At 50.9% G+C, this 27,987-nt stretch overlaps 11 protein-coding genes across 12 annotated transcripts; 4 read left to right on the forward strand and 7 right to left on the reverse strand.

Moving 5' to 3' along the window:
- Nucleotides 1-1,132: 1,132 nt before the first annotated feature.
- Nucleotides 1,133-1,375, forward strand: PV05_06155 (uncharacterized protein; the record flags this gene model as incomplete). The annotated part of the gene is made up of 1 exon (XM_013458871.1): nucleotides 1,133-1,375. The coding sequence occupies one exon, from the start codon at nucleotides 1,133-1,135 to the stop codon at nucleotides 1,373-1,375; it is 243 nt and encodes an 80-aa protein (XP_013314325.1).
- Nucleotides 1,376-6,839: 5,464 nt separating this feature from the next.
- PV05_06156 (uncharacterized protein) lies at nucleotides 6,840-9,781 on the reverse strand. Its single transcript, XM_013458872.1, has 2 exons — nucleotides 9,214-9,781; nucleotides 6,840-9,162 (listed from the first exon to the last, which is right to left on the reverse strand). Exons 1-2 carry the CDS (start codon nucleotides 9,214-9,216, stop codon nucleotides 7,063-7,065), a joined length of 2,103 nt encoding a protein of 700 aa, XP_013314326.1. The 5' UTR covers nucleotides 9,217-9,781; the 3' UTR covers nucleotides 6,840-7,062.
- A 1,353-nt stretch (nucleotides 9,782-11,134) lies between these two features.
- Nucleotides 11,135-12,135, reverse strand: PV05_06157 (uncharacterized protein; the record flags this gene model as incomplete). Its single annotated transcript, XM_013458873.1, has 2 exons — nucleotides 11,135-11,211; nucleotides 11,334-12,135. The coding sequence occupies 2 exons, from the start codon at nucleotides 12,133-12,135 to the stop codon at nucleotides 11,135-11,137; spliced, it is 879 nt and encodes a 292-aa protein (XP_013314327.1).
- A 985-nt stretch (nucleotides 12,136-13,120) lies between these two features.
- Nucleotides 13,121-15,461, reverse strand: PV05_06158 (uncharacterized protein; the record flags this gene model as incomplete). Its single annotated transcript, XM_013458874.1, has 14 exons — nucleotides 13,121-13,220; nucleotides 13,272-13,327; nucleotides 13,380-13,400; nucleotides 13,457-13,471; nucleotides 13,524-13,659; nucleotides 13,697-13,775; nucleotides 13,831-14,178; nucleotides 14,228-14,312; nucleotides 14,370-14,542; nucleotides 14,613-14,680; nucleotides 14,738-14,872; nucleotides 14,924-14,950; nucleotides 14,998-15,140; nucleotides 15,195-15,461. 14 exons carry the CDS (start codon nucleotides 15,459-15,461, stop codon nucleotides 13,121-13,123), a joined length of 1,653 nt encoding a protein of 550 aa, XP_013314328.1.
- A 47-nt stretch (nucleotides 15,462-15,508) lies between these two features.
- PV05_06159 (uncharacterized protein) lies at nucleotides 15,509-16,114 on the reverse strand (the record flags this gene model as incomplete). The annotated part of the gene is made up of 2 exons (XM_013458875.1): nucleotides 15,509-15,960; nucleotides 16,006-16,114. The coding sequence occupies 2 exons, from the start codon at nucleotides 16,112-16,114 to the stop codon at nucleotides 15,509-15,511; spliced, it is 561 nt and encodes a 186-aa protein (XP_013314329.1).
- A 215-nt stretch (nucleotides 16,115-16,329) lies between these two features.
- PV05_06160 (uncharacterized protein) lies at nucleotides 16,330-18,636 on the forward strand (the record flags this gene model as incomplete). Its single annotated transcript, XM_013458876.1, has 7 exons — nucleotides 16,330-16,630; nucleotides 16,721-16,925; nucleotides 16,988-17,450; nucleotides 17,515-17,637; nucleotides 17,718-18,059; nucleotides 18,140-18,439; nucleotides 18,514-18,636. The coding sequence occupies 7 exons, from the start codon at nucleotides 16,330-16,332 to the stop codon at nucleotides 18,634-18,636; spliced, it is 1,857 nt and encodes a 618-aa protein (XP_013314330.1).
- A 22-nt stretch (nucleotides 18,637-18,658) lies between these two features.
- Nucleotides 18,659-20,334, reverse strand: PV05_06161 (uncharacterized protein). Its single transcript, XM_013458877.1, has one exon. It carries the CDS (start codon nucleotides 20,268-20,270, stop codon nucleotides 18,747-18,749), a length of 1,524 nt encoding a protein of 507 aa, XP_013314331.1. The 5' UTR covers nucleotides 20,271-20,334; the 3' UTR covers nucleotides 18,659-18,746.
- Nucleotides 20,335-20,475: 141 nt separating this feature from the next.
- PV05_06162 (uncharacterized protein) lies at nucleotides 20,476-22,298 on the forward strand. Its single transcript, XM_013458878.1, has 2 exons — nucleotides 20,476-20,864; nucleotides 20,923-22,298. The coding sequence occupies exons 1-2, from the start codon at nucleotides 20,618-20,620 to the stop codon at nucleotides 21,174-21,176; spliced, it is 501 nt and encodes a 166-aa protein (XP_013314332.1). The 5' UTR covers nucleotides 20,476-20,617; the 3' UTR covers nucleotides 21,177-22,298.
- PV05_06163 lies at nucleotides 21,185-22,697 on the reverse strand (the record flags this gene model as incomplete). Of its 2 annotated transcripts, XM_013458879.1 has the most annotated exons (7): nucleotides 21,185-21,694; nucleotides 21,744-21,815; nucleotides 21,874-22,014; nucleotides 22,070-22,178; nucleotides 22,225-22,255; nucleotides 22,318-22,585; nucleotides 22,644-22,697. In XM_013458879.1, the coding sequence occupies 6 exons, from the start codon at nucleotides 22,352-22,354 to the stop codon at nucleotides 21,212-21,214; spliced, it is 873 nt and encodes a 290-aa protein (XP_013314333.1). In that variant the 3' UTR covers nucleotides 21,185-21,211. The 2 variants fall into 2 exon arrangements, with proteins under 2 accessions (XP_013314333.1, XP_013314334.1); XM_013458880.1 differs by lacking the exon at nucleotides 22,644-22,697 and having other exon boundaries at nucleotides 22,225-22,291; nucleotides 22,337-22,622.
- Nucleotides 22,698-22,848: 151 nt separating this feature from the next.
- On the forward strand, nucleotides 22,849-25,362 carry PV05_06164 (uncharacterized protein). Its single transcript, XM_013458881.1, has 2 exons — nucleotides 22,849-23,228; nucleotides 23,274-25,362. The coding sequence occupies exons 1-2, from the start codon at nucleotides 22,983-22,985 to the stop codon at nucleotides 25,275-25,277; spliced, it is 2,250 nt and encodes a 749-aa protein (XP_013314335.1). The 5' UTR covers nucleotides 22,849-22,982; the 3' UTR covers nucleotides 25,278-25,362.
- PV05_06165 (uncharacterized protein) lies at nucleotides 25,324-27,954 on the reverse strand. Its single transcript, XM_013458882.1, has 2 exons — nucleotides 27,734-27,954; nucleotides 25,324-27,676 (listed from the first exon to the last, which is right to left on the reverse strand). Exons 1-2 carry the CDS (start codon nucleotides 27,791-27,793, stop codon nucleotides 26,141-26,143), a joined length of 1,596 nt encoding a protein of 531 aa, XP_013314336.1. The 5' UTR covers nucleotides 27,794-27,954; the 3' UTR covers nucleotides 25,324-26,140.
- Between the last annotated feature and the right edge of the window lie 33 nt (nucleotides 27,955-27,987).

The raw sequence follows: 27,987 nt of genomic DNA on the forward strand, positions 1-27,987 counted from the left end.
AACGTGCTTCCCTTTCGTCGTGCTTCCTTCTCAACGTGCTTCCCTTTCGACGTGCTTCCTTCTCAACGTGCTTCCCTTTCGACGCGCTTCCTTCTTAACGTGCTTCCCTTTCGACGGGCTTCCCCTTCGACGTCCTTCTTTTTAACGTGCTTCCTTCTTAACGTAGTTCTATTAACCTATACCTCTCTTCGATATACCTCCTCTTAATGTGCTCCTAATGTACTTCTAATTAATGTGCTTCTAATCAATATACTTCGTTTCGATATACTTAGGGTTAAAGTACTCCTATTTTACTATACTTTCTATCGATATCCTTATAGAGATAAATACTCTTTACTTTTTATTTAATATTAGTCTTAGAAGCTACCTAGAATGCATTGGAAGGAACAAAAGCTCATTAGTTTTAAGAAGTTCTCGTAAAATCTTAGAGAGAAATAGAAACGGAATCTAGTTAAGGTCTTCAACTAAATGCTTAACTAAAGGCTTTAACTAAAATCTTAACTAAATTATCTCTAGGCTATCCTTCTAGATATATTTTAGTTAAAGAGTTATGCTAAGACTTTCCCGTAGTACTTTGACCGCGAGGGAGATATATCTTTAACCTTACGTAGTCTTGGCGGCCTATATTAGTATGCTAGGGTTTGAATAATATACGTATAGAAATTATTCGGTCCTAATCTTCTCGTCACCAGTGCTTTTGAAATAGTATTATTAAAGGATAGCTTTATCGTGGAATCTTAATTAGATCTCCTACACTACTTCTTACCTCGAGGGAAAGTAAACTTCTTTACGGGTTGGTTACCTAGGTACTAACGAGAGGTCGTAGGCTATTACTCTCTTGATCTTAATCACCGTCACAATGAAACTAGGATAAATTAAGGAAGAGATGGCTAAATGGTGTATTAGCTTACAAAGAAATGTGGTGGATACGGACCTTTAGCTGGCCTTTTTATCGACCTCGTAGAAGGAGGCTTAAATTCGTAAGTGGTAGATGGAAGGATTTAGGCACTTCGTGTTCGGTCTCGATACGCCCAAGTTTAACGAGGCTACCGATATCTTGACCGTCGAAGGAGTCGACTGGGTTACGCCCTAAATCTCGCGCTTCGGGATGGTGATTGTATTTCCGGACAAGATGGCGGACAAGTATAAAGGCCTAATCAATAAAGAGGGAATGAAAATTATCAACGAGTCGAATGCGGTTATTGATCTAGGCAAGAACGCTACCAAAACCACTCAGATTGGTGTCGTCTGGGACAAGGAGACCGGCCTCTACGGCGTTAAACTGAGCTACGAGACGAGCCGTCCACCGATCAACTCGATCCATCTCGACAATGTCCGTTTCGAGAAGCCTTGTGCCATTCCTCTATATGTTTAGGTCGTGTACTAACCTAAGTTGGGATTGACCGTTGGCGCTTCGATGTCTACCGACTATATAACTATGATAGAGAATAACGCAGCCGAGCCCGTCTTAAAGAAGGTTGGAGGCTTTATGTTCTAGAGGAAAGCACTCAAGGAGCGACGCATCGAGAGTAGAAAGCAGATTTCTACAATGATAACGTCGAGAGCCGTAGGCCTCGGTACACTTGCTTAGCCCTAAGCTTGTCGAGGGTAGAAGCTTGTCGATAAGTCTACTATATTAATATGATGGACTTAGGCCCGAAGATCGCTTCGTATTATGTGCTACGTATTGTATCCTATGTGCTACATCCTTAAAAGTATGCTATATACTGCGTGCTTAATGCTGTATACTCGCTGTATACTCGATGCTATATATATAATACTGTATGCGTCGTACTATATACTGTATGCTACGTGCCTAGTGCTATATATTCGATATATGCTTGGTTCTATATATATAATAGTGATGTATACTGCGTGCTTAGTGTTTAATGCTCGCTATGTACTTATGCTATATATATAGTGCTATATGCTACGTGCTGTGTACGGTATACTATATCCTTAGTAGCCTAGTATACTAATATACTAATGTAAAGCGATAAGACTTAATAACGACAAAAGTTCGTTCATGGCATTGAAAATTGTCCCTCGTATCCCTGCTCCCTATGGAATCGTTCCGTCTCTATATCGTTCCGAACTAAGCCCGGAGAAGAAGGCCTTTAGGTTATCCGTGCCTATATCCAAGGTCGTAGGGTAGTTCGGCGGGGACCCTCTTATTCTGTCTCGTCGGCCCCAACTCGTACCTGTATGTGTCCCGTCGGTTATGACCGACCACTACTGACGGGCTCTAGTCGTCTTTACGGTGGCGATGAAGGTACTATTCGTATCGGGGTAAGGAACGATCCAATAATATCGGAAAAACTTAAGCTTGAGAAGGTTGGTCTATTGCTCGAGGAGGCTAGGTTGTCCCGCTACCAAGGTATCGTGGACCTTGTCTTGTATGATCCTAAAGGGCTTTTGCTGGAAGTACTTGCGTTTGCGCCCTTCGTGGACCCCCTATATCCACTGGAACAGATCTTTAGGAGTCTTTATACCCGTCTTGTTGCTCTAGATTAGTTTAGGTTGATTAATTAGGGTATTGGATAGACCATCGTAATTGAATCGTATATTGTCGGTATTAAAGTCGTTATCTTTAGGTTATAGAAATTCCTTCTTAATCGCCTTTACAATGTCTCGGCGATACTTACGTAGGTAGAGATAGGCGACGAGGAGAAGCGCTTCGTATCGGGCGGCATATACAGAAGAGGGATCTTGTAGGGCGGCAAAGCATAGCTGTAGGGAGTTGTCCGTATCTTGGAGGAGCTGGCCACTACGTGTATACCACCGAGATAGATTACGGTCGCTACGGACGACCTCCGAGCTCATATCAACCTTGAACGTCAACGCCTCCTAGTCGATGATAGGTCGAAGCTATCCGTAGCTGTGTTCTGCGATTATATCTTGGATGCCGAGACCTTGGACCTGACCGTCCCTGGACTGTCGGACCGAGTAGGACAAGAGGGCATCGCGAGACGGGTCGCAGCTCGATAGTCGGGCGATACATTTTAAGAGGGCGGCCATACACTTCGATCGCTCGAAACTAATGCCGGTGTTGGGGCTAGTCATACTCGCCACTTCGACTGCGGTGATATACTTGTCGTAGTTGTTCAAGATGAATCGGCACCAGCTATCGGCTCGAATGGCCTAAGCGGCCGAGGGAGTCTCGTTAAGTATGATATCCAACCCACCTTCCTCTTCTCTAAGACGAGCCATCTCCCTAAGGCGGAGGAGGACGGCATGGGCGGTCCGACCTTCCCAGCGAGTGGCAAACGTCACCTTAGCGTAGTCCGAATAGGAGTCGTATGTGCGGCGCTTGCACTCGACGAAGCTCCGGAGCAAAAATTCGCGACGTCGTAAATCTCCATTACCCTGCCACTTGGCGTAAGCCGTCTATACGCGGGCGTCGATAGCTAGTTCAGTGAGACCCTCGTTGGTGAACGTATATAGCGACTCGGTATTAGATATCTCCTTCGAGGCCAAGTACTACTGACCGTAATACCACCCGCCACGATACGTAGGCGACCGCACGGGAGGCTTGACGGTTATATTGGCGGTGTCCCGTAAGAAGTATGGGTGATATAGGCACATCTGCCCCGATTGGCCATCGAAGTAGCCGTCACGGAGCCTCGCATGTTTAGATCGTAGGCAGCAAGTCTTCTAGAAGAGGACGGCCTTTTCATCGCTCTGGGTCGACACGAACGGATGTCGTATGGGGCTTAGCGGATACACCTCTCGAGCGATATCGTGCACCATATATTGTATGAGCTCGAAGTCGAAAATTCTCTCGAGATGGGTGAGATATTGGTCGATGGCCTGGTAGAGCGATCCAGTCACCTTGAAATCCGACTTGAACCCCTTGGCATTGATTAAGAGGAACGCATCTTGAAATTCGGTAAGCCGGAATCTCGGGTCGTCGAACATACGGTTTATCTCGGTCTACACTTGTTCTAGGCCGTCTGATGGTATATGGTGGGTGAATAAAACCTTAAGACCCCGTTCGCCGATACGCTGCTAGTGCTCGATGCCCTTGGCTTGAGCCTTTAACTCCCTAACCTACTGCGACGGGGGCACCCGCTGTAGGCAGTCCTCCTCGATATACTTCCGAACGTAAGGGAGCAAGGCCTGGTTGATAAACCTCTGTACCGTAGCAGCGGGGAGATAGGTAAAGCGCTTTCTCTTTTTCTTCCTAGGCTTCCCTCTGCCTCTATAGTCGATGGTTAATATCAATCGAGGGAAGAAGATATAGAGGGAGTAGTCAAATAGCCTATCAATAGATCCTAGGTATATATGTAGGATATCGCGGAAATAATGTATCCGCTGCGTTAGCTTCCCCTTCGGACCAGAATAAAGAACCCTACGTTTAATGTGTAGACTACTGCGGATGCCACGCGAGAGATTGTGGCTGGGACAAAAGCGGAATCCCTTACGCAACGCGCCTAACGAGGACGGAAATCCAAGGAAGCTATCGACGTCAAAGGAAATTTTGGCCCCAGCGCGAGGTGTCTCTTCCGAATGGAGATAGACCTGCGGCATCGGCGTCTCCTCGTCTAGACGTCCTTCGAAGAGAGACCGCAACGTGGAGGCTGCGAGGTATACGTGCTGGGCGTGTCCCTCGTTGGATGGAAATCCGTCATAACGAAGACTGACTCGAGGGTGCGATCCGAGTCATTGCCGTCCGCGTTCGTCGAGGTATATGGCCGAGAGATCGCAGTGGTTGTCTAACCTATCGGCCATATAGGATATAGAGTCGTCCTCGTATTGCTCGGGCCTATATCTACAATCGCCTATGAGAAGGCGGAAGATTTCTTCTGTTACAATATCGACGTCGTCTACGTCGGGAACGTCGAAATCGTCTATTGTAGACCTGTCTAGTGTGGACCCGATAGAGTTATTGTCGGTGGTGGCCTCGTCACCACTCTCGTCACTGCTCTCGTTACGGCTATCGTCACGGCCATCGTCACGACCATCGTCGTCGGTATAGAGACCCTAAAATTCGAGAGACGGCCGTGGACGAGAAGCCCCTGGAGTTGGGATACGAGACGCTGGCCGATAGGCTCTTTGTCGTAGGCTCGACCGTGCGGGCATAGACTCGATGAGCGAGGGGCCTACCTCGTCGTCGTAGTCTTGGTTTAGCCCTATCACAGTATCATCGCCAATAGGATATATAGCTAGACAGGGATAATCGGCCAGGGTTTCGGTCTCCCTTATATGCCCGTCTTTTTTCTCCTCCTTAAAATGTTCTCCATTTTTGGGCTGGATAAGGGGTAGAACTGCGCTGGGACCTAGGCGCCGGTGGGGATCCGTATACTGGGAGTAGGTGGGGGAGTCTAGGGGCGACTCGGGAATCTCGATAGGATAAGACGAGTCTCCAAGGATATGAAACTATAGATGGTTAGAGAAAGTGTGCTTGACCATATCTTACTAGCCAAGTAAGGTGGCAGACCGAGGAGGGGGTAGCTGTCGATGTGTATGGAGAGACTAGTGGTTGAAAGGCCCTAGTCCTATTCTCCAGCCGATATGGCCTCGCCGAATCTCGTGTGGTTAAGGGTGCAGTCTCTACCGAGCTTCGTATCGATCGAAAGGCGGTAGACTCCGAGTTACTGGAAGAACCGAAATAGGGGCTGAATATTTGTCGATACTGGCCACCTAGGCGTAGTGGTCGACGACGATGGGATATTGGTGATCTCGACGTCCTTCCTGAGGTGGACGAAGCCATTGAGGATAAAATGGAAACGATGACAATATCACTCAAAAAGGGCTCTCCAGCGGATAGTACTTTGGGGAAGGGAGTTAAAGGTTGGAAGTATAAGGATCCTAGGACGCGAGAAGAGGAGGACACGTCTTTTATAGGGTTGTGCCATACACGCCCTTGAAATAAGTTCAAACAATCGCCGCTTTAAAGGACTCTAGCATATTAATATGCCAGTGTTGACGAGCAACGGGCTAGTGTACCACAGTATAGGTTTCAGGCCGCTGGATGGCAAGATATCAAGTAGCTTAAGCTTCTGCCGCGAGAAACAAGAAGCACCAAGAATCCGGCCTCACGAACTTATATAACCACGATATTCGGTTACCATTCGGTTCACAACATGCCAAGTAACACAGAGTGCTCAATGCCGAGGATATATTGGCACCATCGTGGCACCTTGTGAGGATCGACCTCTTGGTATTTGCGGGGGATGTTGCAATTGTTGGAGAGTGTGCATGCAACCCCCGGTATGAGCAAAGCTGGTGTTTCTGTGGACGTCTAAAGCGACTGGCTGAAAGGCGTCCGTTGGTCAAAGGAGGTCTCATGGCTTGCGCTTGCATCTCGCTTAGCTCACAAGTGCCTCTTCTGACTCAAGTCCCTGTGGGAGGCCTTGACTCTGCGGAGGCGAGGTGATCGTTGTCCATGGTAAGCATCAATGGCGAGGCAGAATGATCATGCTCGACTTCCTTTTCAGCGTCCGTAGTTTTGTCTCAAACACGAACATCCCGACTTTAATAGTGCGTAAATAGAATGAGATTGTGATACGAGGGGCCATCAACAAGTGTTGCAGGGCCGAGTGAAGGATGCGTGAGGATGTGAAGAAGCGTACTCGGCAGAGTTGCCTATCCTAGCAACTGCCTCAAAACTCACATTCATCTTGAAGTCACGTAACATGCATGTACAAGCGTGGTAATAAGTGATTGTTGTTCGGAGCGCCGGCAAGTGAATCCATGGCCGGCAAGCAAATGAGATGTAGTGTTCCTACGAGTATCCGGCATCAGCTCAGGCCGAGCATCACAGTGTGCTGGAAATACCATCCATATGGATCACGTCCGATGATTGATCGATATCATTGGGAAGAAATTTTCTGATGATGGTGGTCGTCATTGATGTCTTCTAAGCTAAGAAAGAGGACACTCCAGTCCTATGCTCTCGTCGCATATATGGACAAATACTGACTCAGTCTGCAAGGTCCATAACGCCTTCAATGTCCATCAAGATCACAAACCACAGCAAACAGATCATTCGTGGGTCACCATTTCTCGTCATAACACGTCCACAGTCGTTCGAATCATTCCATTCCACCATGCGTGTTATCATGACTCGTCATCCAAGTGACACCGGGTCGGACTGCTCACCCATCCCACCAGCCGGTTTGCAATGTCACTGCAGTAGCAAAGTGTAGTCCCTGGGCTGCCACCCAGATCTCCATTTGCTGGCAGGCTATTTGGTCCAGAGTTGTAGAACCTCGCAGCGCGATAGAACGCTTGCGCAGGCTCACAATCATCCATATTCTGAGCCTGGTTCAATGCATTAACCAGCGTCGGTCCGCTTATCTGGGCCCCTGTACCATCCGCTATCATTTGACGAATGATGGAATCTGGACAGGGAGAAACCTGGAGGCCGCCCATGTCACAGGATCCTTTGCCCTCGTAACTTTGCATCAGTCCTGGATTGGTAACGTCGCCGGCGGTGGAGATGCTTCTCACACAGCCGTTTGATTCTTGCATAACAACGGCGAGGATGAACCGCGGGTCCATTTCAGTGTTATTGCCGACTTTGATGATGGAATCATGGAGCTGATCGGTCTCGTTGGGGGAGTTGCCAACGACATTTCCGACACATTTCTGGCCGATGTACGGCATTGCATTCTCGTACATGGCGTCGAACGAAAGCCAGTCGGACATCGATGGCCAGCCATTCTCAGCAGATCCATTGCCGGTGTAGAAAGTGTACTGCGTCTGTGCGTCTGTGCTGCCTGTTTCCAGGTCCAACTGCTTCACAGCCAATTCACCTGACACCTTCGAAAGGACTGTATCGATGTCTACAGGTCCAGCAGCCTGAAAGAGGGGAGGTTCGATGGGTGTAGAGTTTGCGATCTCAGAAGACTGCGTCGGAGTTGCCGAGACGGGTGGAAGAGTAATGATCTGATCAGCCGTGAGCAGCGTCCAGATCGCGGCGGGGTTGGCTGAGGAAAGCTCAGCGAACGGTATGCTCGCTCTCGAAGCAATACCATTACCTGTATCCCCTGGAGCTACAGTCCAGAAGGACGAGGCAGTGGCTGGAGATGGAGGTGGCTGCTCGTTGCTGGATGGGGATGCAGCTGAATCAGGCGATGGAGACACCTGGGTCGATCGTGTACTGGTTGTAAGTTCTGACATTGTTACAGATGTCGCAGCTGGCGCAGCTGGAAGTTGAAGTGTCTGGCCAATTGAAAGCATTGTCCAGACGACGGTAGGATTGGCCGTCGAGATTTCGCCGAACGGAATGCCTACTTTTGAAGCGATACCGTTGCCGCTGTCGACCGAAGCAACAGTCCAAACATGTGAAGCAGCAGGCGCTGGTGGTGGAGCACTGGATGTCGGTGCAGGAGGAGGCCCAGAGGGAGGCGCTGGACTAGTGGTTGTACTTCCAATGGAAGTTTTTGGCTTGGGTACAGCATCGTGTGCCACCCCCGGGATTCTCAAAATGACAGCAGGTTGTAGAAGATCCCAATTGGCGACCCCAGCATTGGTATTTGCAGCTTCCAAGGCCTGCACGGAGATGCCAAATCGACTCGCAATGCTGGAAGCAGTATCACCAACCTCGACCGTATACACTGTGCCTCCATCGGGTGGCGGACTTGATGATGCAATCCCAGCAGTCTGCGTTGTAGAAGTAGCATTGTTCGCGGAGGGAATTTTCAAGACAAGGCCAGGTTGCAGAACATCCCAACTGCCAACCTTGGCGCCAGTGTTTGCAGCTTCCAAAACCTGCAAGGGAATCCCAAAATGGGACGCGATGTTGTAGGCGGTATCTCCAGGCACGACGGTATATGATATTTCTCCATTTGTATCGTTGGTGCCTCGAGCGGCCAATTTTGAGATCGCAGTGACAAATGTAGCCGGAATCGTCTTGGTAGCGGTAGCAAAGTCAGAAGGGCCCCATGCCGAAGCATACTTCGACCACAAGGCGCTCTGATCTGGACAACTGGCGCCGGATGGCAATTGGAGGATTTGTGAGGGGTTTAAATTGTCCCATCCAGCACTGTCGATGGTAGGGTTGGCTTTCTGTAGGTCTTCGAAGGAAACACCACATCTGTACGCAATGCCAGTGCTCCATTCGTTGCCTGCCACAGTGTAGACGTTGTCTGAGGTTGCGGCGAGCGCGTGAAAGAATGTCAGAGCCAGAAATGGCAGAAAGAAGGAAGGGCGCGCCTATGACAATGTCAGTAGTGATTCGAAGGAAGGAATATGTCCGCGTCCTACCATCTCGTGCGACGATTTTGGAAGCTGTAGGGCCCGGTTTGATTTGGAAAGAGTGTGGAATTTGAAAAGAATGTGTGCATTCAGGAATATTGATATTGTGAAAGTGGTTGTTGTGTGAGGCAGAAAACCTGGAATCAGTGCTGTACACAAAACATGAAGTTCGAACTTATATAGAGCAGAAATTCCTTCCGTTTGACCTTTTGTCACTCATCACTCTTTCCAAGGCTTATGGGTAGACTCGCCTTTGTCACTCGGATCCCGCCTTCGCCCTCACCATCACTGCCCAGGATGCGGCTTACTGAAGTGATACATCCTCAAGGAGGAGAACAAGCTCCTTATGAGTCGCAGTCTGCCGATAGTGGCCGTTTACTGACCGACAAGTCTCTTCCTTCTGCCCGATTCGTTTGCATACGCACCACAATCGAAGCCTGTTCAGCTTGTGCATGTTGTCATTCCAAAACACCGTCTCTGAGCGTACTCAGCTCATGCACCCAGCTCTGATGTCTAGTTTGTGAGGTCGCTTCCGTCCTACACTCCCGCGCCTTTCATTCATGGTTCTTCGTAGCTGGTAGACGTTCCAATAAATCGCCCTACTGTGTATGTTACTTCGTATCCCAAAGTACTTAGGTAGACGTGGTACGAGGATCAGATCACGATGACGTCGGGGATTGGCGGCCAACGGAAGCCATATCCGAACAACATCCCCACACCAACAACTTCAAACGATCTCTGACTCTCAAAAGCACGAAGCTTTTGAAGCCTTTGTTCGACCTTGCCTCGAGACATTTCCAGGCAGCATCAAACCCTGACTCTAAACGAAAGAACCAAAGCATGGCGACAAACCCGGTCTCACCTCACGGCAAACAAGGACCGTGGGTACGTCGGTGCTCAGGTCACCCCACACTCGACTGAGCCCTGCTGACTCTCTGTATAGAGACAGAATGTAGGACTTCTAGCTGTTCTGACCGTTGGTGGGGGAGTCCTTTATTGGTTGCGCTGGAGACGAGAAGAAGGCGTTGAACGCCGAGTTCAGGAAGTCGAACCTCCTAACAAGTCATAATCCCTCGATAACTCAGCACAATCGGTTTCAAGAGTGTCATAGGATGGGTCTCAAAGATGCTGCAACCAAGAACCAATTTGCTGAACATGACCCACGGATGCTGCATATGTTGGCTTTTCATAGCGAACGTACCGTGACTGGCTGAGTGGATGGACTGGACTGTCCACCAGCAAAGAATAACGATCAGATGACCACACACATTGTGACACTTAATCTCATAAGAAGCCTGAACTCCAGTCGTGCTCGGGATCGAATCCAAGGCTATGGTCCGCCCACCCAAGCGGAAAAGACGTGTCCCAAATCCCCATGGGGTTTGGATCCCATTCAGCCCAGCCATGATTCCCTGGAAAATTGAGCGACATTTCCCGGTCGTAGGTCGGCACCTCTATGATGGGGCGAGCTGCACTCGCCGAGTTGTCAACTGCAGCGGTTGTGAACAATTGAGGAGCTGACGGAGTGGAGGCAGCTACAAAGATGTCACTCTGCTCCGGCTCTCCTGCCGATACGGCCGGAGTTAGAGAATCGTTTCCCTTTGTCAATGAGCTCTGAATGCTTCCGAAAGTGCCGTAGGTGCGCAGACTCGGCGATGCAGGCCGTGTATGGGGAATGCTTGATCGGCCAGCCAATTTGAGATCAGAGATGTCAAGATCGAAGCCACACTGTTGCGCGTGCTGACCTAGAGCGTGCAATAACTTTCGAATGGGTGCCGACCAGCGAGCCGTCTGCTTCGCACATTTCACGCTCGTCTGCAGGAGCTGGCGAATTCTCTGATCATCAAGCGATAAGCAAGATGCATTTCCAGATCCTCTTTCGACAGCAAGAATACGAATTGCCAAGCAAGCACTAATCGCCATGAAAGGGTCATGTTCCGAACGCAGATGTGGTAGCGATGTTTCTATCGTACTGGCGATGGCCATCGCATTCTGAAGGCGTCCAGTCTTACAGCGTCGGAGAAATGCGTCAGGCACACCAGCAAAGGGTGAGTTAGCACGCTGACATATGTCCGTCGTCAGGTACGATCCAATCCGGTATAGGTCACAATAGCAGCCATGAAACATACAGTGAAAAGTGACGAAGCCCAAAAGATCGGGCTGACGGCGGTACAAGTTGTCGGTACTGAGTCGAAGACTGTCAGGAAAATCTGCCGACCACCTTGTCAGCTCGGCTTCGAACTGGTAAAAAGGCCCCTCGGCCAGCCAAGGCAGTGTCTGCGGCATTCGATCCGCATTTCGAGGGTGATATGGAGCAGTGTACTGCAAAATCAACAGCCGCAAGATTGCTAGTCTCACGAGATAGGCGGGAATATCTGGACGTCCTTGAAACCAGGGAAGATTGAGGATCGTCGATGGTTCTGAAGCGCTGTCTGTCCAGGACCCCGGCAACTCGTTTCCTATCCCAAGCTGGAAAGAATGTTCGTCACCGGGGAGATTAGTTTCGATCGAAGATAAATCAAGTCCACTAAATGGATGGCGGCCACTCTCCATCAGACTTTCCATTACGAAGCAAGCCCACAGGGTTCGTCGCCGCATTTCCCGTACAGTGAGAGAAACCGGGTGGACATTGCCAGACTTTCGTGGCAGTTCCAGGTTCAGTTGCAGTGCATGAGTCAGACGTACCGCAATAGCAGAGGTGATCCAGGCGCTCATATGCGACCCACGATGCCATTCGTAACGCTGCAGAAGGATGAATGTTTGCAGGGTGGTCTGCGTCGGTGGTAAAAAGGCATCCAGCAGGACTTTCCGCCGACACTCGTCTGCCCATCGATGAGGCCGTGGATCATCTGGATCCAGGATTCTGAGGGTCGTCGCAGCGATAATGAGCAGTAGCGACTCGGGAACATGTCCATTGTCGAACATCTGCATTATGGTTGGAGCATGCAGAAATGAGTAGAAGCAGAAATGGTAGGGGCCTCTAAAATAGCCGTCAAGGAGTTTGCGGAGTTCCTCACGATCTGGGAGCATCCAGCCGTTACTCGGTCCGTCCTCTGAGGAGTGAGCAGTGCAATTCGAAGCCAACTCTGTCTCGACAATGCCCTCTCGGCAATACAATCCCCCTTGCAGGCAGAATTGGCATTTGTCGGATTCAGCTGAGGCGAGACATTTTATCTTTCTCCTTCGACATTGGAGACAAGCCCTGTTAGAACGAGACCTCTGCTTCCTATCTTGCCTTTGGTCCCATGTACATTCGAGGTCTGTACGGGTACAATTGCTACAGGGCCGAGTTCCTTCATCACATTTGACTTTTCGACGACTTGACCCATGTTATTCAAAAATGCCCAAACAATGGGAGTCAGCCATACCTACCGGCAGGTTAGACAACCCCGTCGACTCCTTTTACGATTAACGTCCATCATATAGCTGTCGGCCAGCACGTAGCGGAGGGTGCAGGCGTAGTGATGAAGAGCATACAAGAGAAGATAGAAGTAGTTAGGTGTCGTCAGGTAGCAGGATGTCCCTCAGTGAGGTCTAGGAGGTCACCTTCCCTATTGGTCAACGCATTCACTTTTATTTGACCTCCGTACCCCTGCCATCAACTACCTTACCTACCTTATGTACCTAGGTTCGGGTCGTGTTAGTTGAATACACAGTAGCCTGCCGCCCGTGTCGAAGGACTAACAGCCTATAACTTAAGCAGTCCTCCCGCGGACGATCCTAACGTTGCATCAACAATGTTTGGGTAAGATACTAGTAATAATCTACGAACGATCGTTGAAAATGCACAGGTTTGTTCATTTCGCATCTAGACATTGACCACCATCAGAAGATCACGTATAATGCGTCCGACTTTCTCAACTTCCACTATAGTAGCATTGGAAGCATTCCGATCGTGCTCTGCTGACCTTAGCAGTTAGCCGGCCTTTGCACTGAGCTGCTCGTCGTGCCATTCTTGCACCTTTCCCGGCTCCGTGACCACGTCCGAGAGTCCAGCATTTTCAAGTTCGGTAACACTTTTCACGTCAGCCAGCTGTCACCTCAACACTCGAGAGACTTGTACTTACCGATGTGCAGCTCCCACGGTTTCAGTGTGTTTGAATTTCCTTGCAGGTATTCTGGCCTTCAAGAAGTCAGCAAATCCCAGGTGACATGCAACGTGGTTCCCAACTCACGGAAAACAGTTCGTCCATTTCCTTAGGAAAGAGTAATCAGCGGTCGCACAAAAAATAAAACTCGGGTCGTGTCTTACCTCGAGAGACCGATTCTGCACAGAGAGTTAGTCTGATTGCTCGTGAATAGGGTAATGCCTGTCTTACCTTGGTCTCCGGGACAAAGAAAAACACCCATGTGGCTGTGAAGAGAGCAATGCCGCCAAAAAGCCACCCAATATTGGCAGATATAGCATTGATCAGGTAGGGAACACAGAAGGCGACAATGAAGGCGCCCACAACACTAGGATAGATGTTAGTGCCAGGATGTCATCGCATACTGAATGAGACTTGCTTGATAGCAATTCCTAGACCAACCGTCTTCTCTCTCAAGGCCGCAGTCGGAACTTCTGAAGCAATCTGAGTAGGTTGTTAGGAGCCCAGGCCATGCAATGACTGTAGTAATTGTACTTACAGCATACGAAATTGGAGCCAGAGTTCTGCACAGTTTTGTCAGCATGGGTAGCCCCGAATCGATAAGGCAAAGCCACCAACCCTGTGAATATGAAGATGTACAGCACAACACTCGCAACCAGTCCACGAGCCTCCGATGGCGATGGATGCGCATGCAGACCCAGGCCAGAGACCAGAAATAGGAACAGAGAAAAGGTAATACAGCCCCAGATCAGTAGGTCCCTTCGACCTACAATGTCACTGGCGATCATGCCCAGCAGACACCCCGCCCAGCCGGCGGTCGCAGAAGCAATGTTGTAGTCAAACGCATGGGCGCCTAAGCCAACCTTCTTGTAGAATCGTGGAGAATCTCGTCTCATGTTAGCACGGTTGGCGGGCAACGGGGTTTGAAGTCTCACATTGACTGACGAACCCCTGACCACAGAATTGCTGGAGCAGAAGAAGGGTGAGGACGATCGTCGTCCGTCGAAGATTCGTCCCTCGCTGGAAACCGAGTCAGAGCGACGAACCTGACAATGCATGACCTTGACGGAGACTCACCACAAGGTCGATCCACGGTCCCTTTTCAACCTTGTTATCTAGGGCTTCTCGAATGGCTTCGGCTTCCTTCCTGCATAGACCGGCACGAACATCCTCGCCAGGTCTTACACGCTCAAGGCTCTTGACTGCATCTTCGAACCTGCTCTTACTGAGAAGCCAGCGGGGGGCGTCGGCTATCTCAGTTGATCAGTCCCGAATCAACAATATTGTGAGGCACGGGTTGAGTTGTGCGACGGTACGTACGGACAATGAAGAGGCCGAAAACCACGACAAAGGGGCAAATGAGCTGCACGCACACCGGCACAAGCCATCTGCGAGTTGGATCAGTTCCGATTTCTTGGAAGCAGACCAGTTGCTTGTGTACGTACCCAGAGCGTTTGGTGGATTGATAGAATGCGCGGTTGACGCCAGCCGCGGTGATCTGACCGACTTGGTTGAATAACTGCATCGATCCGACAATCGTCCCTCTCATAGCTGCAGGGCACAGTTCCGCTTGATACATGCTGTCGCAAAGTCAGTATACCAAAGAGTAAGCTGGCATGAGCCCTTCGTACGGCACAGTAACTTCAACCATCCCAACGCTGCGTACAGTCAGAAAACCACCACGCCGCATTTGAGACGTTCTGACCTGAAGTATATGATATTTCGACCGACCACAAACTGAGCCACGGTGCTCGAGGTAGCCTCGATGATGATGCCGAGGAAGGCAATGCAGCACCCCAACCAAAGGATGTAGCGATGACCGAACCACTCGACGGGCAGAGGCGCCGACTGCAAAGTGTCAGCTGTGTCGTGCATCTCTTCACACGAAGGTCAAGAACCAACCAAAGCGCCCAGTAGTTTCCCAGCAAACGCGCACGAGCTCATGAACGACGCTCGTGATGGTGATAAGGCGTAAGTGCCACCCTTGGAGGGTGTTCCGAACTGCTTATCAAAGGAAGGGATGCTTTGCACCCCAGCGAAACTGGTCGTATCATAGCCAAACATTACGTTCAGCAGCGACGTGATCATCCAAGCCGTGAACAAGGTCCATGTCATCTTCTTGAACACCCCATGCAGGCGTGTGAGAGGGTTCCGACTGCTTGAAGCCATCTTGCCACTTGGACCTGATCTAATTCCGCACAGCTTGATAGAAGGCTTCACGAAGACGTTGAGGTGGACTGAAGGTGGGTTTGAGCGTCAACCTGCAACTTCGAGTAGAATAAGATCTTGATATCCATGAAAGTGGGAAAGGTAATGTAACTTGATATTTGTAGAACGGCATGGGACATGGACTCTCGTCCTCCGATCTTGCCAGCCATATGGCTACCCCATGGGACAGGCCGGTTCATGGGACACAAGCGGCTCCTCCAACCTCGGATCAGATCCTGCAACTTGTGTCCAGCATCGTAATCGAAGGCCTGAAAAGTGTAGAGGCGGCAACCGAATTGACGATGCGGTACTTCGCTTGGGGCAAAGAATTGGGCGGAACCAATCGATGCGCGCAATCTCCCCGACAATGGCACATCCTCGCGTACTTCGCGTACTTCAATCACCTCACCTTCTCCTTTCTCATCGCGGTCTTCACGATATCTTTGGACAGCACTCGGTTCTGCAGGTGTTAGCAATATCGCTAGACCTCAATTACACTGCGTACCTCGCGTAGCTCGCGGATCAACGTCGCCCACTGCATGATTGCCTCCCCCACAGGATGGAACTGGTTGGTCTTTCGGTATACCCAGGATGAACATCGTACCACTGCCCATGGCACTCAGCGACGATCGTGCGTACAATGTCCATCATAGCATGAAAGCGGCTCGAATGAAAACAACTCTTTACCTTGCACGCGGCGAGCATCTTGCACAGCGCGCGATTCCTATACTGAGCGCAGCAAGACTTTCTGCCTCCCTCACCATATGAGGTTTGCTTCATACTTGTCCTACTCGAGTCTCTGCGTTTGCCCCTCCTTGCCACGCTCAACATGTCCAGCAAGCGGCCGAATTTCCTCGTCATCGTCGCCGACGACCTGGGCTTCTCAGATGTGGGCTGCTTCGGTGGTGAGATCCGAACACCCAACATCGACAGACTCGCGAAGAATGGCGTCCGCCATACCGGCTTCCATGCAGCAGCAGCGTGCTCGCCCACCCGTGCAATGATAATGACAGGCACAGATCACCATATCGCCGGTCTCGGTAACCTTGTTGAATTCACAAACTATACCGGCTGGTCCGATTTCAACGATGATCCAACCCAGAAGAATTACGATGCGAAGCCACAGCGAGGTTTGCTTTGCCCAGGGTCCTTACAAATCCCTCCTCCGTCCACTAGTGTCTATACAGGATGATTCGTCTCTGACAAGCTGAAAACAACAGGCATGCCCGGATACGAAGGTTATCTAAATGAGCGCGTCGCGACTCTCCCCGAAATCCTCCGTTCGGAAGGCTACCACACTCTCATGGCAGGAAAATGGCACTTGGGTCTCATTCCAGAACGCTCCCCCCACGCACGCGGCTTTATACGATCATACGCCCTTCTACCTGGGAGTAGCAACCACTTCGCATACCAGCCTGAGGAAGAGTAAGGCTCCGCTCCACATTTTACTTTCGCCATCTTCCCATCTAACAAGACCCATGGACTAGAATTCGAGACGGCCTCCCACAATTCCTTTCCACGGGCGTTATAGCCCTGCATATGGAAGACAACGCCTACGTCAACACCCTGCCAGAGGACTTCTACTCATCCAACGCGTATGGCGATAAAATGCTACAATATCTTTCGGAATGGCACACCCAAAAGCAAACACGCGACGCCGAAACGGACGCCAACGCCCCGTTCTTCGCATACCTGGCATTTTCCGCGCCCCACTGGCCTCTTCAAGCGCCGAAAGAGTTCATCGACCACTACCGCGGCGCGTATGACGAAGGCCCAGATGTCCTTCGACGGAAACGGCTCGATAAGCTTGTTGAGCTGGGCTTGATTGAGCACGGCGTCGAACCGCACCCAGTAGTTGCGCCAGACGAGATCCAAGGCTGGGATGAGATGTCTGATTTCGAGCGCAAAATGTCCGCTAGGGCGATGGAGGCGTACGCCGGTATGGTCGAAGTGAGCATATCAACCAGCCCAGAAGTGATGCTATGCGCAGACTCCTAATGTGTTATACGAGTAGTGTCTCGACCACAACATCGGCAAAGTGATCGACTACCTTAGCTCGATCGACGAGCTACACAATACATTCGTCATGTTCATGAGTGACAATGGCGCCGAAGGAGCGGCGTACGAGGCATATCCGGTACTTACTCGCCCGTCCCCCCTGCGTTCCAGGTTGGTACCAAGGTTTATGATCCACTCACTGACCGACGTCTCGCATAGATGGTTCGAGGACCTCTACTCGACCACATCAGGAAGTGCTACGACAACAGTCTCGATAACATTGGGGCAGGCTCTTCGTTCGTCTGGTACGGCCCGCGCTGGGCACAAGCGGCCACCGCACCGTCACGCCTGTACAAGCTCTACACGACTGAAGGCGGCGTTCGGGTTCCATGTGTCTCGACGTTTCCAATATTCCCAGGCGGCGTGAAGCACGAATTCGCAACGGTGATGGACATTGCCCCGACGATCCTGGATATGGCTGGCGTGAAGCATCCTGCGCCGGAATTCCAAGGGCGCGAAATCACTCCGATGCGTGGAACGAGCATGGTACCCTGGCTCAAGGTGACTGCCACTCCACTCCATCTCGCGATTCCCTGGCGTCCCCAGTGCTGCCCCCTTTGGCTGACAAGAGGAACCTGCAGAACGAACAACCAAGCGTACATCCGCCGGACTTCGTGCAAGGCTGGGAACTCTGCGGGCGCGCAGCGATTCGGAAAGCGAACTGGAAGGCCGTCTTCATCCCCAAACCAAAAGGCCCCGGGACATGGCAGTTGTACAATCTGTCGAGAGACCCTGGTGAGATTCACGATCTTGCTGACCTAAACCCGTCCAAATTGGAGGAGCTGCTGGTCCATTGGGATGACTATGTGAGAGAGTGCGGCGTGATTCCCCTGCAGCCCGAGCTCGGAGCATATCTGGATGCCACGGAAGAGCAGATGCCGGTAAGTACCTCTACGCCGGAATCTGCTCAGTCATATGTGATTGAGCGACCCAGAAGCTGATGTTTATATCACAGGAAAGCGCCTGGTTGGAGTATGAGTTCTGGAAGCCCGGTGCGCTTGTCGACCGCGAAAAGTTCTTCCAGAAGCCAAAGCGATTCCCTTCGAGGCAGTACCCGAACGGAATCGCTGCAGCTTGAAATTAATCGTGAATCCGATGTCCCTGCACTTATTGCTCATTGATATGGCAGGTGATGTTCTATAGTAAGCTATCTTGTTACATGTCTATAGTCTTATTCTAGGCCCGAAGTCATTGAAATTCCTTGTCCACCTCTTCATAGTAATCAAAGAACCCCTTGTAGAGTTTCACACCCAGACCAGGATCAAGCGAGCCCGTCGTGGCTCGAATCGAGTGCATGCTCAACTGAGGTATACCACAATCGATGGCTCGGCAACCCAGCTTCGAGCTCGTCATGGGTCCAATCGTGCCACCACTCCGTGAATCGTTTCGTATCTGGAACACCTGTAGAGTGCTCCCACACTTCTCTGCTATCCGAGATAACAGGGCAGTCGATGCGCTGTCGGTGGTCATGTGTCCGTTCGAATCGGCACTCACTGATACACCAACATTCAATCGTGGAGAATGGTTCTCGAGGTATGCTCCGAGGAAGTTGGGGTTGACGGCATGGATAACGTCTGAGGAAACCAGGAATGAATTTGCCAAAGTCTGGCTGACCAGGTTAGGTCCGCAAGAGCTCGAAAAGTTCTCGGCGATCCTCTCAATCACACTTGACATGAAGTTGCTTCGAGCACCTTGTCGAAGGTATGAGCCAATCTCTTCGTCATCGAAACATCCGACCATTTTGACAATACCCGGGGATGCATCGTCGGACGACGCTAGTAGAGCTTCGATAGCTGCAAAGCAGCATAACTTGTCGTCGATCCTGCCTGCAAAAATGAATTCTTTATCAAGCCCGCCGAGTTGAGCCGGCTGGACGTCAAAAAGCTCCAGTTCCCAATTGACAATGGAAGTGTACTCCTCAACGCCCAGCTTCCCGGCAATTGCTCGCACCAGACGTTCAGGTTGACTGGCAACGAACGTTCCTGCTGGTAAATTCAGGCTCGACTCTTGCTTTCCCGAGAGATCGGAGTTGTCGATGCCCACAATAGGAACCATATTGGTCTCCAGGTTGAATGGCCCTGATGCAGCAGCTCCAAAATGTGGTGCGAGGGTAGGTATTCTGGCAATCGGCCAGTCTAGCTTCACAAGCTCTTCCTTGATCTTCCCATCCTTTCCTTTCACTAGAACTCTGCCACCAATGCCGAGGTCACGATCCCACCATGTCATATTCATGCCTCCAGCATAGGGAGCCACACCGAGTTGTACATAGCCAGCTTTAGTAGGTAGCTTAGGCACAGGCTTCACCTTTGCAGTAAGGGCGTCGATATGACCAGCCACTATTCCCATGCCATTGCCAGCTTTATATTCCTTGCCAACTGCAAAGGCAATGAAGGCGCTGCCATTCCGCTTCGTGTAGTATTTCCCGCCTGGCTTGATCTCCCACGTTGTTCTCTCGGACAGATAAACGTATCCTGCTTCTTCTAACTGGGTTGTGAAGGCATCAACAGCATGGAAAATGGTAGGGTTATTGGTCATGAAATCGAGATAAGGCTGAGTATATTTCTCTGGCGAGAACCGTTTCTGAGGAGAGGGAGGTCTGGATGCCAGAGTGGAGGCTGTATGCTGCACCATGCGGTCATATCCTCGAGACACATGGAGTGGGAGGTCTTCATGGATGGAGGTGAAGAAGCCAGATGATGTCTTGCGAACCATGGTGCGCTGTATTTCCCGAAATGCAAGTCTAGAAATCTATATGACTGAGTACAATGAATGGAATAGTCACCCGCTCGGATGGGAAAGTGATCACGAATGCAATGCATGATCAACAGGGGAGCTACCTCACGCTTCCTCCACAGCAACCCGGATCTTGCGGAGTATCGGAATTCCAAGTGTCAATAATGCCATTCCACGGCTGACCAACTCCTTCGCTGCCACCCAACACCCACCCTAGCCTCCCCGCCATCTTATCGCTAACACCCTGGTGCACCCTGTACTTGTCGACCGATCCTCTCCACGAACTTCGCAACCTCAGCCGTCTCAACTATCTCAGCGTCTGTCAAATGGCATCCAGCGTCGCAGCCAAGAGGCTCTTCCAGGAGTACAAATCACTATTGACCAACCCACCAGATGGCATCACAGCGGGACCTGTCAACGAGGACGACCTTTTCGTCTGGGAGGCGCTGATCCAAGGCCCTGAGGGTACTCCATTCGAAGGCGGCATCTTTCCTGCAGAGCTCAAGTTCCCTAAAGACTACCCTTTGAATCCTCCAAAGATGAAGTTCTTGGGCGAAATATGGCATCCCAATGGTACCGCTTGCAATTAATCCTTCATGGCGGCGATAACTGAGCTGACGACCCGTTCTAGTGTATACGAATGGCGAAGTCTGCATCTCAATCCTTCACCCTCCTGGCGACGATCCGAACCACTACGAAAGCGCTTCAGAAAGATGGTCTCCCATACAAAGCGTTGAGAAGATCCTGATATCCGTCATGTCTATGTTGGCTGAACCGAACGACGAGAGTCCTGCAAACGTCGAAGCTGCGAAGATGTGGAGGGAGCGACGGCCAGAATTTGAGAAGAGGGTACGAGAGGGCGTGAGACGATCATTAGGTCTATAAACAGGAATGGCGCGTGCAATCATCAACATATCTCATCACCACATCATCCTATCCTCCTGCAGCTCATCTGCAAGATGGACCGTCAACCACTCCTCGAGACTATCTCCGCTCTCATCAAGAATCTGAGTCTCAGCCTTTCGGTTCAGTATAAGCATTTGTTGGAGCTCGGTCGTACATTCTTCAAGACCTGGCAGCAGAGCACCCGACCCGTCTCGCCACTCTTCGCTGGTCAGCATCGAAAGTGCGATTGCCCGGTCTCGCATAGACAAAGGCATGGACGCATTGTCACCCTGGCCTATTCTGGTCACGTCCTCCGCCTTGAGGCCTATCCATTTCATTTCCGGGATATTGCAGCCGTGCTCTTGAGCCATCTTCTTCGAGCCATATCGATAGCACTTCAGGATTTGTATACCGTCCGGGTCCCAGTCCATCAAGCCAAACGCTTTTACGGATGGTTCGACATGATTGAGAAGGGCGCGCAGGAAACGCCGAGTCGCGAGGTCTGGGTACCCTTTTGCCTATTCTCTGAATTGGTGGAAGAACAACAGAATCTGGAGAAGACTTTACCGTGACGAGCAGCCCAGGACCAATGGTATGATTTCGTTGGTATTGCCTTTCCACAAGACTGTTGAAGGTTGCCTGAGTTGGGTTGGTTGGTCAGTCAGCCAGTTCCCGCTTGCACATTCGTCTCTCTTACCTCTTTCTCAACCACCAAGACCCATCGCTGATGAGAGAGGTCTGGAAACGTGAAACCAATATCGACAGCAGGAATGATTGCTGTTTGGTCTCTCCTGTCGTTGTTGAAAAGTCCAGCGAGGAGGCCTTTAGGACTTCCGGTCTGCACGCACATTCAGTCTGCAACGTTAGCAAGTCGGCTTATGGTCTTTGCTCACCACTTTTAGATCACTCCTTGCCACCTGGCAGGTATGGGCAATGTCGTCGATGTATCGGTCCACAGTCTCTTGCTGCTTGAACAGGGTAGGGTCACGGTAGTAGATATCCCTGCTTAGTCAAGAGAGATTCACTCATGGTTTCGATGACAGAGTACCTTTTGGTCACTGTAACTCCATCCTTGATTGCTGTGTATATCTCGCTCAGTATGCGTCCAACGCAGGCTAAAACGATTAGAAGATCCCTTCACCTCGCTTTCTGCCGCTCACTGAATCTCCATGCTTCATCTTCCGTTCTTCCTGGGAAACGGTATTGTACTTCACGATCTTCAATGTGCCATTTCAAGCGCATAAAGTCAGCCTCGTCATAGTAGGGTCTTACTGCGACAATTCTTTTCAAAATGATGACTGGTTTACCACACGGCCGGGCCTCGATCTCACGAAGAATATTGCTGAACGTGTTTTCGATATAGTCAACGACTTTCTGATTAGCAGCAGTGATTTGTGGCGCGGATGTCCCTAGTGTGGCATCATTATAAGGCCTGCAGAGGTCCATCTTGATCAACCGTTGACATACCCTGCATATGTCAGTCTCGCAGGCAGATCCAAGGCTGGCATTCGCCAGGGGAAGATCTCGAATCGTGATGGGGTCAACTGTCAGCAAGACCCTGGAAAACGGGCAGAACGGACCAATTGAGGTGGCACTGTCCCTGCGCGACCAGCGGCTTCGCTAAAGCACCACATCCGACTTCCACATGCTCCGAGTGGCCTCACCAATAATTCTCTGGGTTGGGGGTTTTTGGCGATGATTTACCTGGATGACAACGACGTCTGAAGGCCCTCTGCGATCATTCTCCGCTGCGTTATCGAGTCCTGGCAGACTGGCATCATGCTACATTAACAGCCACATCCTACTATGGCGCCGACGCGACTTTCTGCTCAAAAGGCGGTCAATGGTGCCCCCATCGACCAAGTGAATGGCCACGCGAAAGGTCACGCCAACGGTCAAATCGCTGACCGTCACAACGACAGACTCGACCGTTCAAGATGGAGACTGCTAGATGAGTCAGGCCGTCACACATGGCACTATCTGAAATCAGACCAAGAAATCCAAGAATGGCCGCAGACGATCGCAGACAAGTACCACTTGGGTCTAGCAACAGTATGATATCCAGTCCATCCACCACAAGTTGACTGACCCGTGTAGAACCTCCCTGACCTCCCACCTGCCTCGAAACCATCAGAGTCAATAGATAATTGTCTGACATTCTACTCGAAACTCCAACTCCCTCCCGGAAACTGGGCCTGTGAATATGGCGGCCCTCTTTTCCTGCTCCCTGGCATTGTCATGTGCTGGTACGCCACGGATACACCCATCCCACCGGAATACCAGATCGAAATGAGAAATTACCTGTTTGCGAGACAGAACAAAGACGGCGGATGGGGTCTACACGTCGAGGGACACAGTTCAGTTTTCGGGACAGCCATGAACTATACAGTCCTGCGCATCCTCGGTTCCAGCGAGGAAGATCCGCGCATGATTAAAGCAAGAGGCAAACTCCATCAACTTGGTGGTGCTATCAATGGTCCTCACTGGGCCAAGTTCTGGCTGAGTGTTCTGGGTGTTACACAATGGAGCATCGTCAATCCTGTCCCTCCAGAACTATGGCTTCTCCCAGACTGGGTGCCCATACATCCCTGGAGATGGTGGATACACATGCGACAAGTCTTCTTGCCAATGAGCTACATCTGGTCCAAGAAATACACCATGCCCGAGAACGCACTCATTCGCTCGCTACGTCAAGAACTCTTTGTCCAACCCTACGAGACAATCGACTTCGGTGCACACCGCAACTCCATCGCCCCAGAAGATAACTACCATCCCAAAACCTGGATCCTCAACCTCATCATGTTCATCCTAGTGTGGATCTGGATTCCTTGCCTCCGCACGCGATCTATCATCGAAAAGGCCGAAGCCTGGGCCTGGCGCCTTGTCCAGTACGAAGACCACAACACCGACTACGCTGACCTTGCACCCGTCAGCGCACCGATGAACACGCTCGTGTGCTATCTCCACGAAGGGCCCAAGAGCTACTCCTTCCAGCGGCACCTCTACCGACTCAAGGATTATCTCTGGGTCAACAAAGAAGGCATGCTTGCTAACGGCACCAATGGTGTCCAAGTCTGGGACACAGCCTTTACCATTCAAGCCTGCGTCGAAGCCGGTCTCGCAGACTCGCCGAAATGGAAATCCATGCTTACTCAGGCCCTGTCATACCTCGAATCAGAGCAGATCCGCGAAGAAGTGCCGGACCGCGAAATTTGCTACCGCCAATCGCGTAAGGGCGCGTGGCCTTTTTCCACGAAACTGCAGGGATACACTGTATCGGACTGTACCAGCGAAGCGCTACGCGCCGTGTTGCTCCTGCAAAATGCGCACAATTACAAACCACTGCTTGACGACAGCAGGATCAAAGACGCCGTCGACGTCCTGCTGACCATGCAGAACAAGCATACCGGGGGCTTCGCTAGCTACGAGCCCCAGCGCGGCAGCGAGTATCTCGAAATGCTCAACGCAGCAGAGGTCTTTGGCCGGATCATGGTTGAGTACGACTACCCAGAGTGCACGACCGCGGTTGTCACAGTTCTCTCTTTGTTTCAGAAATTCTACCCGGACTACCGCACTGGCGAGATTCGTCGCATCAAGGAGACCGCTTGCCAGTATATCCGCCGCGCCCAGCGCGACGATGGATCCTGGTACGGCAGTTGGGGGATATGTTTCACGTACGGCGCCATGTTCGCGCTCGAATCCTTGTCGTCTGTCGGCGAGACCTACACCAACTCAAGCCGCGTCAAGAAGGCATGCGACTTCTTGATAGGCCACCAAATGCCCGACGGCGGGTGGGGCGAGAGCTACCGTGCAAGCGAACTGAAGGTCTGGGTGGACCACCCGGAAAAGTCGCAGGTCGTGCAGACGTGCTGGGCGGCCATTGCGCTGATGTATGCTGGCTTTCCGGACAAAGCGCCCATTCGACGGGCGCTGCAAATGGTCATGGGTCGTCAGCAGGCTAATGGCGAGTGGTTGCAGGAAAGCATCGAGGGCGTGTTTAATTGCAGTTGCATGATCACGTATCCGAACTATAAGTTCTACTTCCCGGTCAAGGCGCTGGGCATGTACAAGGCTAGGTGGGGGGATGAAGTTCTTCTGTGATTTGAATAGAGTAAAAGAGTTGGAAATAAGCGCAAAACAATTGACAGGGTGTTTACATTATGTAGGCATTGAAGCTGATGTTGATGCTGAAGCTATGAACATCCGTTCGTTCGCATCCTTGTGTTCCCTTTCGTATTTAGTCTTACATGATATGTGCAGAGCTGACTTAAAGCCTGACCAGATGGTACAGGTGCATGCGCGAACAGGAGTCTCCTTCTCAGGTGACGACACGGTTGTATGCCACTATGATGGAGTCCAGCGCTCTTCACTAACCAATTTCAATCCAACCGTTGAACCTCGAACTTATAGCTCGGAGCCTTTCATGGGTCTATCCTTTGTGTTGAAAATTTGGTACTGACTGACTCACAGGCGGACGGTAAGACAGTCGATCTTGAACGGCTGGACCAGACAACTACGATGGCCTCGGATAGCAGTCTCATCCGGGCGACAGTCCTTGGGTACTACCGTCGGCGGCGGCGAGAATCAATCTTCGCGGCTCCATTGTCGATATAGGATTGCCGACTCGGACACCGTGTAAGGGACATCAGTCTACGCTGAGAGCGAGACCGTTGGTCCTCCTCCTAGTCTGTGATGGATTTGGAAGTCTGCAACCTGATTCTCGACCTTCAACATCTCGATATTGGTCTGACAGCGACCTGCCTCAAGATGACGCTTTTTCAAGCACCTCCCGCAGGTGGTCCCGCGTATCTCGAGGCTCTAGACGATTCGTCATGTTGTCGCTTAGTTGCTCCGGTCGCTTGAGACTGCAGCTCGGGGCGAGTCCGAGCTCGATGATGTGGCTAGCCTAATAGCAAATCTGGAAGTCGTGATTCTTGTGTGAAACTCTGGTTTCCGCTTGGCTTTCAGCCTGGGTCGTTGGTCGCGTCGTAATATGCTTTCGAGGGATCCTCGTAAATGAAAACCGTGGTCGTGCTCGACAAGCTCTGAGTTGACCTTGGTGATTGTGTGGAATCACTGGTGTCTGCACTGGACTCCCGCTTCAAGTGGAAGTTCGGCTCCTCTTTGTCTTTGATGTTTAACAACAACTCCGTAAAAATATTTTCTGCATGGACACCCCTGCGCTTTACGTTTTCGAAAGCCTTTTCAAGCCACCGAGTGGCTTCGGTCCGGCCAATTCTTTGATAATAGAAGTAGGCAAGATTCGCAGGAAAATTGATGATATTAGCACCCCAAGCTCCCATATCGGGTCGTAGACAGTATGGCACCGTGCGGCATATATTCGAAGCGTATCGTTCTGCGTTGAGGACATCACTTAGAGTAGTAGGCTTGATAGAGTCCGGCAACTTGTGGTTTCGCAGCTCAACAGCCTGCACAACATCATCGGCAAGTTCAGCCAGTGTTAGAGAGCAAGCATAATACACCACACGAGCATGGACGAATAGATGGTTTTCGAACCAAAGGTCGGTTTCGAAAGGATACCCGTCCGGATCATTGGGATCGTGTTTTTGCACGCGAGGCGTAGCTCCTTTCTTTGTGCCATCTCTCCATTGGTCCATTCGCGTTTGTACAGTCTTGCAATCGTTCAATAGCTCTATGAGCTCTTCTCCAATATCGGAGTCACTTTCTCGGAGAATGTCGAATTTCTCCAGGAGACCGGGGACGAGAGTTGTGGTATCGGTCAAACGGTCGAAATAAGTTCGATGTTTCACTTTAGCCCAAGGTATGGTAAGCCATTCCTCGGTGGCCAAGTAAGTCGACTTCCTCTGCAGGATGGCAGCATATACTGTAGGAATTCTGGAAGCGAGAAATGGATGATGAGCATCCCAATGCTGATGTCGTTCAGGACCCCGAAGCTCGACAAGTCGAGCTGCTCCTGAGGCATGTGCGACCCAACTTCGGGATTGAAATGCTGGACCTTCGAAGACCTCGTACAATCCAAGCAACATGCAGGCCATGAGAATGTGATCGGAATACATTCGCTTAGGGTCGAATAGAGCCTCTTGCAATTCTTTCAATGCCTTGCCATATATCTTACTGCTCTCGTAGACAAGACGGAGATCTTTATTTGCTTGGCCAACTCTTGATATAGTCAAAGCCGAAAATGCCTCCTCGAGAGAGTGATCCTGCTTCGTAACCTGTTGTATGATTTCCGCCCAGTTCATGGGATTTCCGCACGAAAGCAAGAAAGCGTCGCGACAGGCGCAGTCGCCCTGCGGCATGTAGAGATCCCAGAATAAATTCCGACATTGTGATTGGACTGCTGTCTGATTGAGGGAGCCTGGCAGAGAAGCAACAATGGATTTCGCATACGGGAGGAAGACGGCTTTTTCGACTTCTTTACTCGCAGGGTGGAGGATGAACGTTCTGTCGCGTTTGTAGCCTCCGCAAACGTATCCACTGGCCGCACATTGACCGCATATCGGGCGTTTTTGATCACACTGCAACAGAAAGTGAGCGATGGAGGGAACAGGGTGAATGTGAAGGGCTCAACATACACCTTTTTTGCGGCGCCGACAAGTACTACAGCCCTTGCTTTTTCCAGGAACGCCTACCATATCTGATGAGCATTTCCGCTTCTTGGGTTTGGCAGCCGTCCAGCCAATGTGAGGGAGATCTTAGTCAACCGAGTGTGGGCGCAAGAGGGGACTGGACCGATAAAGGGATAAGCTGCATATCATGTTGAAACAGCTGCGAAGGCAATAGAAGAGGAGACGATTGGGGACGAGGAGATGGCCAGGTCCGTGTTCCA

The sequence above is a fragment of the Exophiala xenobiotica genome, assembly GCF_000835505.1.
Source record: "Exophiala xenobiotica strain CBS 118157 unplaced genomic scaffold supercont1.4, whole genome shotgun sequence".
NCBI classification, from domain to species: Eukaryota; Fungi; Ascomycota; class Eurotiomycetes; order Chaetothyriales; family Herpotrichiellaceae; genus Exophiala; species Exophiala xenobiotica.

Bases quoted from the DNA above. Each gene is read 5' to 3' on its own strand.
- PV05_06161 (XM_013458877.1), bottom strand. From the start codon at position 20,270: ATGGTTCGCAAGACATCATCTGGCTTCTTCACCTCCATCCATGAAGAC.
- PV05_06165 (XM_013458882.1), bottom strand. From the start codon at position 27,793: ATGGTAGGCGTTCCTGGAAAAAGCAAGGGCTGTAGTACTTGTCGGCGC. The intron at 27,677-27,733 runs GTATGTTGAGCC...TTTCTGTTGCAG, and splicing joins GTCGGCGCCGCAAAAAAGGT to TGTGATCAAAAACGCCCGAT.
- PV05_06162 (XM_013458878.1), top strand. From the start codon at position 20,618: ATGGCATCCAGCGTCGCAGCCAAGAGGCTCTTCCAGGAGTACAAATCA. The intron at 20,865-20,922 runs GTACCGCTTGCA...GACCCGTTCTAG, and splicing joins CGAAATATGGCATCCCAATG to TGTATACGAATGGCGAAGTC.
- PV05_06164 (XM_013458881.1), top strand. From the start codon at position 22,983: ATGGCGCCGACGCGACTTTCTGCTCAAAAGGCGGTCAATGGTGCCCCC. The intron at 23,229-23,273 runs GTATGATATCCA...TGACCCGTGTAG, and splicing joins ACCACTTGGGTCTAGCAACA to AACCTCCCTGACCTCCCACC.